A 13,907-nucleotide genomic window follows, 5' to 3' on the forward strand; every position below is an offset into this window, starting at 1 on the left:
ACCACTATAATAACTAATGGTACAAAAGAATCTCAAATAAGTAAACAAATCAAATGCTTACATTTAAGTCAAAACAATCAAGCACCACAGCATATAAATGTGAACCAAAAACATGAAAAGTTTTCAAAACCAGAGTTACTTTGCACATGCAAGCTATATCTCACCCTCCAAATCTTATCTTAATCCTCCAACAATTCGGAACGAAAAATTACATCCAGAACTTGCTATCGAAATTTCAGCCCAATCCACCATTGAACCACTCCCCAACTGCAGATTTATAGTGACTGCATAATCAACCCAAAAAGAAGAAAAAGAATTATCATTCTGGTAACAATATGGTAATGAAAATTGAGGTCCATTACATCAAATTAATCCATACCGAAGTGCATATTATTCGAGTATGATCACAAAATTGTAAAACTTAAATTATCAATTTAGTAAAAGTATGATCTTCTTCATGAAATGTTTGAACAAAAAAAATCAATTATTAGACTAGACGTGTAGTTTAAGAACTCACATAATTTTCAAAAGAGGAGCTAATAAGCTTGACACTCCCAGCAGAATCACAAGCGATCAAACACTCAAATCCCCGACCTAATATTTTCTTCAACAAGGAGAAAGTTTATCAAGATTGTCTTTGATAACAGATTTTATTAATGAATAATGACATTTTACAGATGTCTTTATAAATTCATGTAATAAACTTGAATGCATTAGAAATGCTACATCTTTTTGTTTAAATTTACAAGTTCCACCACTGATTTCAGGTTTTGGCATTGTAACAGCTTTGGCAGCAGTTAAAGAACCAAAATTAAGTTAATATTTATAGTACATTTAGTTTAGCATAGACATTACAAAATAAGAAAGGTAGAAACACCACCTTCCCTGAACTACATACAATTCCTTCTCAAACCAAGCTATTATCATCTTTTTTTCTTGCTCCAACAAAAATAGGAAAAGTAAATTGTACGGAGGAAAGGAGTAACTATAACAACCTGAAGCTAAAATAACAGAGCACCTCTTTTGATGAACTTTGGATTGAATGAAGATAAGTTAGATATGGTTACCAAACCTCAATATGTACTTCCTGAAACACAAATTAAAAAATATTTCTAAGACTTAAAAGTGTTTGTCATCACAGAAACCACACACACAATTATGTGAAAACCTCGTGAACACAATTGGTTTGGTATGTGTACAGAACTGCACACACCATTGAGTGAAGTTGATAGGAACGAAATTGTTGCTGATGGCATCACTACAACTTCTTCGACTACTTTAGGTACATGATTATCATCTTCAAATATGGAAAGCATATTCTTTGCATCTTGACTGCATTAGCTACATACCTTCGTCACCTTGGGAAATCTGTTTGATAACGTGTCCAAACCCAAAAAGGAAGAAATAGTTATTATTACAGAACCTTTTCTTAGTATTAGAAATAGCTTATTATAGGCATCTACTACTATTTATTTTATGTAAAATTCAATCTATGAGCAAAAAACTTATACACCTTATGCATCCTGATTCCTTTCACTGTCCTACATGAATCTTGCAACAACAGCTAACTCTATGATCATAAAGAATTGACAAAGACTGAAACTCAATTTTGTAACTATTTTCTTTCCACAAATAAAGTTATGATTTATGTTTTCTCTGTGCAAAAAGCAAAAAAGAAAGAAAATTATAGAGAGGAATAGAAAAATCTACCAACAACAACCAAAGCTTTTCAATAATGAGTGTCACCAACTTTCTCCATCATATCTTTGCTTTTCAATAACTTGAAGCCAAAATCAGAAAACACAGAGTTTCTGTTTCCGAATACATCAATCGAGCTTAATTACCACCACAAATGAACTTAGAATTAGATGAAGATGTATAGCCAATGTATAGGATTACATCTTGATATGTGCATAAGCTACCTGCAGAAGATTGTGAAAATATTAAATTTGATACATCCATTTGTTTAAATATAAACACCCAACTGTTGGATACACAAAAAATGCGATTTTTTTGAATAAAATATGAGAGTTAACAAGTATTACAGATAACAATGACGGTTTCCCAGAGTAAGAAAGGATATTTCTTTAACTACAACTGCAAACTGAGAGCTTTCCCGATAAGTGAAAGAAAAGAATGCAAATTTTGCAGTTGGCATATGAGTACAAGTGGTTAATGTTGTTTAAAGAAAGAGAAAAAAAATTGACTTGAAGGAAAAGGAAATTTATGCATGAGTGAATTTCATTGAGGTAGCATGACAAACATGAAGGTTAGAGAATTACCTGCTCAGAAAATTTGGTCGTCATCGACTTGAATGGTGGGGATGTGGGAAATTTTGGACCAAATTTGTTGATGCTTGTTCTTGCAGTGTTTGCCCAGCAAATGACAGTTGTCAATTTGAAGTAGTAAGAGAGAGGGAGGCAGCTTTTCTCCTGCAATATTCTCCAGCTTATGACACAATGAATTGTGTAATTCTTGGAGGGAGGTGAGGCGGAGAAGCTCGTTGCACTCCAATGTCTCCAGATTATGAAACGACCGTATCTCAAGAGTGGTAAGGGAGGGAAGGCGAGGCAGCGAACCCACCTCTGGGTATGACTTTATGCTCTTACACCCAAAACCATTAATGAAAAGATGAGTGAGGTTGTCCAAGTTGCCCAACCATGATACACCCCTCACTTGTTCCTCGCATCCTCCAACCCTAAGCTCTTTCAGGTTAGTCGGTAAACCACCCTCTGGCGACCTGCAAATGTTTGGGCAACCTCGTATGTTGAGAGACTGTAAATTTGGGAGAAGACTATTCATGTCACGTGGCAATGCCTCCAACTTCCAGCAGCCGCTAACATCGAGATGAGTCAAGTTGGGTGCAGCCAGTCCTTCTCTTGCAAACGACACTAATTTGCAGCAGCCCTCGATGGTGAGACGTTGAAGAGAAGCGTGTGGTGGCTCTGACTTTGAAACTGATTCCAGATTTGAACACCCTTCTATCTCCAGATTCTTGAGATTTGGAAAGGCATCCAACGACAATGAGGTCAGTGAATCACAGCTCTCATCTATCTGTAGATCTACCAAATCATATTTCTGTTGTTGCTGGAGTAATTCAATTTGGCTGCACCTATATATTCTGAGCTTTTGCAAAGATTTGGGTAAACAATTGTTCCCCAAGGATACAACAGACTCACACCACAAGAAATGTATTTCTTGGAGGGAAGTTAGATGGTGGATGATCCTTGCCTTAAATGCACACTCCGCCACACATTCAAATCCCCTAATTGATAAACTATCCCCATTAAGCCTCATCCATTTATCCGATTCTGTATGACCTTCTCGTATTTTCAGTTGGCGCACTTTGGAAACATCCGATGAGGAAGAAACGATTCTCATGAATACCTGATTAACCATATCTCCCTTTAACATTCGACACCCTCTTATTTGAAGGATCTTAAGCTGACGAAAGGCTTCTGAGTCAGGTAAGTGCCACTCTTCCCAACATGGCATGTCATGAAACTGCATACGCTCCAGTGAGGGAAACGGTGCAATAGGCGAAGAATGTTGATCGCCTTCATTCTTGTAAAACTCCTTGCCAATTCTCTTCAGCTGACGAAAACCATGAATGCTTAGGGACTTGAGAGATGGCAGCTGTCCAAGTGACGGAAGCACGCAGCAATTCCAGCAATATTGTAGAGATACACTTGTCATGTTTTGGTACAAGGAATGCCCCATCCAATCTGGAAATATTTTACCTTTGTATCCACAAACACTCAACTTTTTCAAACCAGTGTGTGGTTGCAAGCCCCCAAGTATATCTTGTTCATCAGTATGTGTGTTTGAAACCATATCATCACCTGAAGATAGAGACCATTCCAACAATACTTCATCAACGTGCTTCTTATCTATTATCCTTGCTCTCCTTGCCTCATTGCCATCAACCACATTTTCCAATTTCTGAATCGTAAGTGATCCATGAAGATTTAAAAGTCCTCCTAACTCTTGGATTACATTGTCTTCTTGCTTTCCCACCACAAACTTGCTTAAAGTGTGCAACTGTTTTAATTTGCCCATTCCTTTTGGCATTTCTTTCAGAGGAGTACCCCATATATCAAGATGCCGCAAATTCATAAGCTTATACATGTCATTGGGCAGTATAGTCAGCTTTGAACAACCTGCTAACTTTAAAGTTTGTAGATTGCACAAGTTGCACAATGACTCTGGCAGTGTCTCAACAGCACTTCCAGAGAGATGCAAATAGCGTAGGTTGATCAATTCACCCAAGCTACCAGGCAACTTAGTCAGCTCTGAACATCCTTGTAACTTTAAAGTTTGTAGATTGCACATGTTGCATAATGACTCGGGCAATATCTTAACAGCACTCCAAGAGAGATCCAAATAGCGCAATTGGATCAATTTTTTAGCTATCGAATAAGGAAATATATTGAGTGTATGAACGGACAAAACTCTCAAGTATTTATTCCTTGACAATAGGTCACATGATAATGTTGCGCGAGTTCCATGATTGATATACAATAATGTCCTCAAAGATTCTATTTTACTACAAGAGCATGTTTTCTTACGGATTGAACGATCGAATAACAAATGACGAGTTAGAATACTCCTCTCTTTCTTTTCACCAAGTTCTGAGAATCTACAATAAAGATCTCCAGCAAGAAAAGTTGCTAAGTCATGCATGAGATCATGCATCACGAAATACTTCTCATCATCGTTATCGACCTGCTTGAAAAATAGTCTTGAAGCCAAATCATCAAAACACTTGCAACCAACTTCTTCTAAAGTTTGTCCCCTCGGTGGTTGTAAAAGGTCTTCAGCAATCCAAAGCAACATTAGTTTATCTTTATCAAGTTTATGATCTTTGGGATACAATGAACAATAAACAAAGCAACGTTTTAAATGAGTAGGCAGATGATGGTAACTTAATAACAATGCAGGAACAATCTTACAATTTTCCACGGGAAAGTCCCAAATGTCACTCAATAGTATTTTATTCCATTCTTCAACACGATGCTCTGAGCGCAACAAGCGTCCAAGTGTTTCTGCGGCTAACGGCAAGCCATCACACCTCTTGACAATCTTTTTACCAATTCCTTCCAGTTCTGAGCTTCCATTTGATTCTGGAAAGGATGCATTGTCGGCAAAAATAGACCAACAATAATCATCTGACAGTTGCTTCAGAGTGTAAGAGTTATAGTGTTGGACTATTCGACCAACATTTACCTTGCGAGTAGTTACAAGAACAGTGCTCCCCTTTCTCCCATGTTGAAAAGGGGTGATAAAACTATTCCACATGTCAGCATCTTCACTCCAAACATCGTCCAAAACAATGAAGAACTTCTTTTCTGACAGTCTTTTCTTCAAATCTTTTTGAAGTGATTCGAAGCTGTCAAGGCTACAATCACCTGAATTGATCTCCTTTATAACATTCTTTGTAGTCTCAACAACATCAAAATTTTCAGAAACACAAATCCATGCTTTTGGATCAAACTCCTTCATCAAAGCCTCATTGTTGTATAGCCATCGGGCTAAAGCTGTTTTACCAACCCCTCCCATACCAACAATAGAGATGAGAGACAACTGATGATCATTGTTGTCGTTTAGCATCTTGATTAATGCCTGTTGGTCACCATCCCTGCCGAACAAATTCCCCTTGACAAGAGAAGTGGATGGAGGTCTCCATGAGGAGCTACCCGTTGGAATGTCTTTGAGACCAAGGGTATCTTTGCGTTTCTCAAGATCTTCTATTCTTTCAACCACCTCTTCTATCTTAGTCACCATCTTCCTACCAGACAAATCAAGGAAGCCAGGACGATGAATGCGTGTCTTGCTGCGAATTTGAGCTTTGATGAAGACACGGTCCAGCAAGTCATCAGCAGTGTAGAGAGCATCCTTGAGACTATCAAGCCACTCCCTGACGAGTTCGTGTCCAAACTGCTTCTGCTCAGCGTCAGCAGCCAGAGCTTTGGCAGCCAAGATAGCAGTCTTGAGCCTGTCAACCAACTTCCGGTCCAGCTTCTTGCCCACCACCAAGTTGACAAACTCACGTGAAATGAGCCTCTCAAGAACAACGTTGATGAAGCCAGAAAGAAGTGCTTCAGCCATAGTATGATGATCAGAAAAACAGCAAATGAATCAGTGCGTGATCGGATTTTGAGAATGTAAGGAAGAGAGAGGAATATTGCAATAATGGTGCAAGGTAAAGGTATTCAGCAATAATTGTATGCAGTGGAGTGCATAGCTGACTTTGCAGTTTACTTCATTTTTATCTTCTTCTTTGAAGGATGAAACAAAGTATTCAAAAATCTAAAGTATGACCAATGGAAACTAGTCTTTGTGGAAATTAATAGTGTTTAGACAATGGCTTCACGCGGTACCTGTCTTTAAGCACTTTTCTTGATGTCTTATGCTTAGTTTGTTTGGAACTCATCATTTTTTGTGGTTGTGGCTTAGATTTCATATAAATATTTAATTGAGTTGTTGACTGCAGGTGATCAGTGGAGTTTCCATATTCAATTAATTCTTCTTCTTCCTTCAATTTGTTTGAGTATCATACTCATACATACATGTCTTCAATTTGAATTATTTCTCTAAGACCGAATCACTAGATTAAGACTTGAGAGCTAATTAATTATATTATGTAGTATAAATTTAAAATACTATATTATTTAGAGATAAATTATATAATAATATAATATGTGAAAAATATTGTACAAAATATTAACTGATAATTTATATATGATTCAATATAACTATTCAAAAATAAATACAAGAAAAAATTATCTTTAATGGTTACTTTTTAATTCAATATAGTAATAATATGTATTAAATTTAATTGATTAAGAAATTTAAAAAATTGGTTAGTAACATATTAAAATTGATTTAAATTTTGTAACGGACGATGATAAATGACATATTAATACTATAGAGAAGTCTAATTATTTTTTATATACTAAATTGCAAAGTTATCATTTATATATGTGAAATTGTTTATGTGATACAAATACATAAAATATGACATAAGCTCATTTTATATGTTGGTATTAATTTTATATGTAATAAAGAGATAAATAGATAGATAGAAATAGTAAATTATCAACTCTTTTATCATTTTCATATAAATATTTAAATGGGTGTATAATTAAAAAGATTATTTAATTTAAATGTAAAAGAGAAAATAGAGAAATAAGGGTGAAATATCTATTTACATGTACAAATAATTTAGCAAGTAATGTTGTCAAAAAAAAATAGCATATAGATCAATTTGTCTAATATAAGATATCTTTAGATTTAATCTGTTGAAATTATTTTTATTAAAATATAAATTTTTTGACTATCAAAATGACTATTTATTCAGTTAAGTTAGATTAGTCTAATAGTTAACTTATTAGTCCGTTTAAATAAGTGTTAGAGATTCAAATTCTACCAACGAATTAGTGCTTGACCTAGGTTAAAAGATGTCCTAAAAGAAATACTATTTACTTCGTTTTAAATTATATGATGAGACAACCCAAGCAGGTAACAGCCAACCTAAACCATTACGTAGTTTACTAGTTTATAATGAGGTTAAGTACAATTTTGGTTCTTAAGGTAGAAGTTAAAAAAATTTTTCATTTTCAACCTTTTTTCGCTTACAAAATCGTTCCTAATTTAATTTGATTTTAAAATCATCATTTGAATTAAAATGTCCTTTTCCTTCCCTTCTTCCCTAAAATTAACCAGAAGCAAAAGCAGAAGCAACAATGAAACAACAACAACCAAAAACAGAAGAATAACAACAAACACTAGCAGCAACAATAATAAAATCAGAAGCAAAATCAATGAAATCAGAAGCATAAATAGAAACAGAATGAAACAGAAGAAATAGAAACAGAAGAACAATCAAAAGCAGAACAAATCAAAATCAAAAGAACAATGAAATCAAATAACAGAATCAAAATCAAAAGCACAAAAATAATAAAATCAGAATCGAAATCAGAAGAAACAGAAGCAGCAAGGCTCTTCGGGGGATTTGTCACTGAAAAAGCAGAAACGGCTAGGAGCATCTACGATCGGTGACCCAGTGAGGAGGAGAAGCAAAAACGGCGAGCAGCGCGCGACGTCCACCCTCGCAGATCTGCTGGCGTCGACGTCGAGGAGCAGCGGCGAGATCCAGCGACCGAACGACGAGGAGCAGCGGCGAGATCCAGCGACCGAACGACGACGAGCAGCGACGGTGACAAGGAACAGCGGCGACGAATTCCCTTCCCTTTTCCACTTTCCCTTCCGTCTCTTCCGCCTCTTCTTCCCTAAAAAATCCAAAACCCGTGGCGTGATTCCCTTCCCCTGTTCCCTAGCCCTTTAACCTGTTTTTCTTTTATATATATATATATATATATATATATATATTATAATTAGAGATAATTTGATAATAAAAATTAAAATTTTAATAAAAATGACGATTAAAATTAAGTTAAATTTTAGGGACGATTTTTGTAAGAAAAAAGTTTAGAACAAAAAAAATTTTCAGCCCTTATCTTAGAGATCAAAATCGTACTTAACCTCTTGTAATACAATGATTAGTTGCAGTTAACCACATCATCTTAAGCTTTGTTTTTCTTCTTCAATTTAAGAAACTAACGACACTCTTTCCTCCAAAAATATCTATCAATTTTAAAATTTGACATATTAATAATTCAATATATTTGAAATTTATATCAAGATACACAAAATAATAAAGGTGGTGAATTATTAAAATGATAAATATTTTAAAATTATGGGATCTCATGAAATGGTGGTTTGTCACGCCATCTTTGAAACACGCTTAAACCAGCTTCAGAATCAGAGCGCAATGAGAAGAACAACTCTTCCATTGAAAACTGCTTCTTCTAACTTCTCTTTCGCCATTGAAAAACAAAAACCCAATCTTTTCTTTATCTTCCCAATGAACAATGAAACCTTCATCTTCCCAGATCAAAGCCCTGCATGCCCACCTCATCCGAACTTACCGTGAAGCCCACGCTTCCTCTTCCATCTGCCACGTCATCACATCCTACACTCTCTCCCCAACAACACTCCCCAAAGCCCACCTCGTACTCCTCCGAATCCAAAAGCCCACCTTGTCCCTATGGAACCTCGTGATCCGAGCTTGGTCCCTCTCCCACCACCAACCTCATCATGCAATCACGACCTGCAACCTCATGTTCCGCTATGGCCTCTTTGGAAACCACCTCACTTACCCTTCTCTGTTCAAGGCCTGTGCGCGAGTTAACGATGTTTTGTGCGGTGAAATGGCTCATGTTCGTGTTCTAAAACTTGGGTTTGGGTCGTGGTTATTTGTCTCCAACGCGATGGTTCACATGTATGGTTGTTTAGGTGAGATGGGGCGTGCTCAGAAGGTGTTTGATGAAATGCCTGAGAGGGATTTGGTGTCTTGGAACTCGTTGATTTGTGGGTATAGCATGGGGAAGAGGTTTAGGGAGGTTTTGAGTGTTTTTGAAGAAATGTGTGCGGTTGGTGTAAGAGGGGATGCAGTGACTATGGTGAAGGTTTTGTTTGCATGCTCTTGTTTGGGTGAGTGGGGTGTTTTTGATCAAATGGTGGAGTACATTGAGGAAAATGGTGTTGAGATTGATGTTTACTTGGGGAACACGCTTATTGATTTGTTCGGGCGACGCGGCATTGTTGATCGGGCTAGAGAAGTATTTGATCGGCTGCAAAGGAGGAATGTGGTCTCCTGGAATGCCATGATTATGGGATATTTGAGAGTTGGGGAAAGCAAAGAGATGTGTTCTCGTGGACCAGCATGATTACGGGTTACTCTCAAGCAAACCAATTTGCTGATGCAGTGAGGCTTTTCAAAGAGATGATGGAAGCTAAAGTGAAGCCGGACGAGGTAACCATTGCTAGCGTGCTTTCCGCATGTGCACATATCGGTTCACTTGATGTTGGGGAGGCTGTCCATGACTATATAAGGAAACATGGGGTTAAAGCCGATGTTTATGTTGGAAATGCCTTTATAGATATGTATTGCAAATGTGGTGTAGTTGAGAAAGCTTTGGAGGTGTTTAATGGGATGAGTAAGAAGGACTCTGTGTCATGGAATTCACTAATTTCAGGTCTTGCAGTGAACGGTTTTGCGATTCCCTCTCTCCATTACTTTTCCCTGATGTTGAAAGAAGGCGTGCAGCCGACCCATGGAGCCTTTCTCGGGGTTTTACTGGCCTGTGCTCATGCTGGATTGGTTGATAAAGGATTAGAATACTTTGAAAGTATGGAAAAGGTTTATGGACTGAAACCGGAAATGAAACACTATGGATGCATAGTTGATCTTTTGAGTCGCTCCGGTAATTTACAAAGGGCCTACGAGTTCATCGAAAAAATGCCGATGGCTCCGGATGTTGTGGTGTGGAGGATATTGTTGAGTGCCTCTCAGATTCATGGAAATCTACCCTTGGCTGAGATTGCCACAAACAAGCTTCTTGCACTTGATCCTTCTAACAGTGGTAACTATGTACTCTCATCTAATACCTATGCTGGGTCCAACAGATGGGAAGATGTTGTTAAAATGAGGGGACTTATGGAAGAGAGTAATGTACATAAAACATCAGGAAGCAGTTCCATAGAAATAGTTGGTTCAAGCAGTTCCATAGTAAATTGATGACTGTTACCCAGGAGAAACATTTATCACTTAATAAATTGACTTCATTTTTATGGGAAAAATATTACATGAAATTGATGTTTTGCGATTAGATGAACATACCCGTATATTCATATGTATTCAATTTAAGATTTTTCATGAATGATGTCTCTATCACCCAAACCACCCTTTTCTCTCTGCATCACTGGTATATGACTTTGTTCTGCTAACTCAGAAAATAAAATTGGCAGTGATGAAAAAGTGAATTGTATTGATTCTGAGACCATAATATAACAGTCATTCCATGTTTGAAAGCCAGATTATTAACAAAACCAGTAGACCACATACTATTATATTGCATGATCCCAAAGTTTTATATCATACTGCAGTAGCAGCCAAAATCTTGATCTCAGGATTTTGAACATAGCGGCATAGCCTTATTAGCATATTAGGAATTTACAGGATCATTTCTCAAATCTCAACACAGTTCAGTAACTGAATAACCTTAGATTTTCAAAGCCAACTAAGCTCTCAATCCACATCTATAATCTAATTATACTACAAACTCTACAATAACATAAAATTCCCCTTCTTTTCCTCCTAAATCCATCTGAACTCTGAAGCATTCATCTTTTATATTCATATTCAAATAATATAATCTGACCATTCAGAGATGAAGGACGTATGGTCCATTGACTCCCCGGGGACATCCTCATGCTTAGAAGGCTTCTCCTTCCCACCCACCAACCTCGCTGGGTTCCCAACCGCGGTAGTCCGTGGTGGCACGTCAATTAAAACAACGCTCCCGGCACCAATCTTAGCACCTTCACCAATCTTCACGTTGCCAAGAATTGTGGCACCGGCACCAATCAGCACACCATCACCAATCTTGGGGTGCCTGTCCCCACCAATCTTACCGGTACCACCTAGGGTCACATGGTGCAGAATGGAGACATTGTTGCCAATCACTGCAGTCTCTCCAACCACCACGCCGGTCGCATGATCAAACAGAATCCCCTTCCCAATCCTCGCCGCAGGGTGAATGTCCACGGCAAAGACATCAGCTATCCGAGACTGCAGTGCTAGGGCCAATGGCCGCCGTGACTGCTGCCACAGTCGGTGTGCCACACGGTGAGCCTGCAACGACAGACAAACACACAGACGAATGAAAAACAAACAAATAAATAAATAAATTTATAAACAGAAGCTCCAAATTGAGAAGGTAAAAAATGATGCATAAATACATAATATAACACAAGCAGAAAACTGGAATATAAATATATATACCAAATTTGAACAATTAGTGATAAAAATGGAAAGTTATGAAAGTAAAGCAGAAATGAAGAACAAATTCACAATTTGAGAAACAGAAACAGAAGTTGCAAACAATTAAGCAAAAACTTTAACTGAACTACAAATTCACACAACTTGAGAATTCACAGCTTGAGAGCCAGAAGCTGAAATTGAAGCACAAATTCACTCAATTTGAGAATATGATAATGATAGTAATAATAATGAGTAAAGTGACAATTAAATCTTCGAAGATGTTGAGTTTAGACTAATTAGTCTTTGAAGGGAAAAAAGTACCAATAAGGACCTCCAAGATAGCAAATGGTAGACATATATGTCCTTCTATCAATGAATAGTGCAAAAAGAAACCGAATTGTCCATGTATTTCGATATTTAGCATGAAAACAATGTAATTTTGGATAGTCAAACATTTATTATCTTTTGAATTTTTATATGCCCTTTATCAAGTGCTCTCTATTTACCATAATCCTATTAAAACAAGTGAAGTTTGCTCCAAAAGTTATTGTTTACATAACTATCTTTTATAAATAGATACGTCAGAATAATTAACAGCATTACAGTTAAGTTTTAGTTGATGAATTGATAGAAAAATATTATGTGTATGCCATAAGACTAAATTGGTACCTTTTTTTTCTTTTTTTTTTTCTTTAGGACTAATTAGTCCAAAGTCGAAAAATCTTCACATACCTAATTGTCTCCTTACTCTAATATTAATAAAATCGAAGCACAAATTCACAACTTGAGAAACAGAAGCTGCAAACAGTTGTAGCAAAAGAGCCACACAATTTCAGGGTAAAAAAAGTGAGAAACAGAATCTGGAAATCGAAGAACAAAATAAATGAAAAAGAACAATCAAAACCATAAACCCTAAAATCTCGGAATCAGAGAGAGAGAGAGAGAGTAAGAGGGTTTAGGCACCTGGCATGCAAGGAAACCTTTATAATTGAGCAAGCAGTGAGAGTACGACACACACGCCGGATCCCGCTCCCTTGCGGCACGAAGGTCGGCGACGGTGGCGGAGAGCAGTGCACAATCGGAGGAAAACGCGTTGAGGAAAAGGTCATAGAGCAGCGTCGAAAGTAGCGTCGAAGAACAAAGCTTGTTCCCTAAATGGAACGAAATCGAACGCTCCAACGAAGAGTGAGAGAGAATCGTTGAATAAAGGTAGCTCGCCAGCGCCGGCTCCGATTCGGCGTCGCGACGCGCCTCCGCTTTGATCTGCGCCCAAACCCATCCTTCCTCTTCGTATAATCCTCCTCCTCCGGCTCCGCCGCCGGTGCCGTGCTCCGCCGTGGACTTCGGCGGAGATGAAGAGGTCGGCATTTTTTCTATTTTTAAAGTGGCGCGTGAGAAATGAAGAGCGCGTGGGTGAGAGTGAGAAAGATGAGAGTGATGATAAAAGATCTTTGTTATGATGTTATCTGAGACTATTATTGAGAACCATGAGTTGAAAGAGTGAAACTGAAAACTGAATAAACTGAATTTTTTTTTTTAATTTATTATTGTTCCAAGATTTACATAAATTTGGACATGAGGTTGTGATTTTATGTTGGGGTTGAATGGTTGATTTAGAAAGTGGCCCTTCTCACGACTCATATATATATATAGAGGATTATTATTTATTTATTATTTTTTTAATTTAAGAAAAAAAATATTTTTATTAGCATTTTAGGTATTAATATAAATGGTATAATATAATATAATAATATATCAATTATATTAAGTCTGTATCAAAAATTTGTTATCAAATCAGTAATATATTAAAATATAAAATATTTATTTATTTATAAATACACAATAATTAATTTAACAGTTTTTTTGTGCATAAAATATTTTTGTAATATATAGTATTTGTTTAGTTGTATTTTATTAAGTTACTTTGTTTAAGTATAAAATAAATATGAAAACAAGTATGATTTAATATATAGTTAAATATTTTTTTTTTTGTAAATAGTTTAACTTGAATGTATTAATC

At 36.7% G+C, this 13,907-nt stretch overlaps 2 protein-coding genes and 1 pseudogene across 5 annotated transcripts; 1 reads left to right on the forward strand and 2 right to left on the reverse strand.

Annotated features, from left to right (window-relative positions):
• Positions 1 to 14: 14 nt before the first annotated feature.
• On the reverse strand, positions 15 to 8,344 carry LOC112726437 (putative disease resistance RPP13-like protein 1). Of its 4 annotated transcripts, none has more exons than XM_029290500.2 (6): positions 2,283 to 8,344; positions 1,711 to 1,922; positions 1,214 to 1,368; positions 996 to 1,087; positions 518 to 594; positions 15 to 284 (listed from the first exon to the last, which is right to left on the reverse strand). In XM_029290500.2, the coding sequence occupies exon 1, from the start codon at positions 6,106 to 6,108 to the stop codon at positions 2,287 to 2,289; it is 3,822 nt and encodes a 1,273-aa protein (XP_029146333.1). In that variant the 5' UTR covers positions 6,109 to 8,344; the 3' UTR covers positions 15 to 284; positions 518 to 594; positions 996 to 1,087; positions 1,214 to 1,368; positions 1,711 to 1,922; positions 2,283 to 2,286. The 4 variants fall into 4 exon arrangements, with proteins under 4 accessions (XP_029146333.1, XP_072066212.1, XP_029146334.1 ...); XM_072210111.1 differs by having other exon boundaries at positions 518 to 604; XM_029290501.2 differs by lacking the exon at positions 518 to 594.
• A 315-nt stretch (positions 8,345 to 8,659) lies between these two features.
• LOC112726439 (pentatricopeptide repeat-containing protein At2g22410, mitochondrial-like) lies at positions 8,660 to 13,421 on the forward strand (annotated as a pseudogene).
• On the reverse strand, positions 10,942 to 13,548 carry LOC112726440 (serine acetyltransferase 5). Its single transcript, XM_025775822.3, has 2 exons — positions 12,851 to 13,548; positions 10,942 to 11,758 (listed from the first exon to the last, which is right to left on the reverse strand). Exons 1-2 carry the CDS (start codon positions 13,253 to 13,255, stop codon positions 11,267 to 11,269), a joined length of 897 nt encoding a protein of 298 aa, XP_025631607.1. The 5' UTR covers positions 13,256 to 13,548; the 3' UTR covers positions 10,942 to 11,266.
• Positions 13,549 to 13,907: the final 359 nt, after the last annotated feature.

Source organism: Arachis hypogaea, chromosome 12 (genome assembly GCF_003086295.3).
Source record: "Arachis hypogaea cultivar Tifrunner chromosome 12, arahy.Tifrunner.gnm2.J5K5, whole genome shotgun sequence".
Taxonomy (NCBI): Eukaryota; Viridiplantae; Streptophyta; class Magnoliopsida; order Fabales; family Fabaceae; genus Arachis; species Arachis hypogaea.

Bases quoted from the DNA above. Each gene is read 5' to 3' on its own strand.
- LOC112726437 (XM_029290501.2), bottom strand. From the start codon at position 6,108: ATGGCTGAAGCACTTCTTTCTGGCTTCATCAACGTTGTTCTTGAGAGG.
- LOC112726440 (XM_025775822.3), bottom strand. From the start codon at position 13,255: ATGCCGACCTCTTCATCTCCGCCGAAGTCCACGGCGGAGCACGGCACC. The intron at 11,759-12,850 runs GTGCCTAAACCC...CTGTCGTTGCAG, and splicing joins AAGGTTTCCTTGCATGCCAG to GCTCACCGTGTGGCACACCG.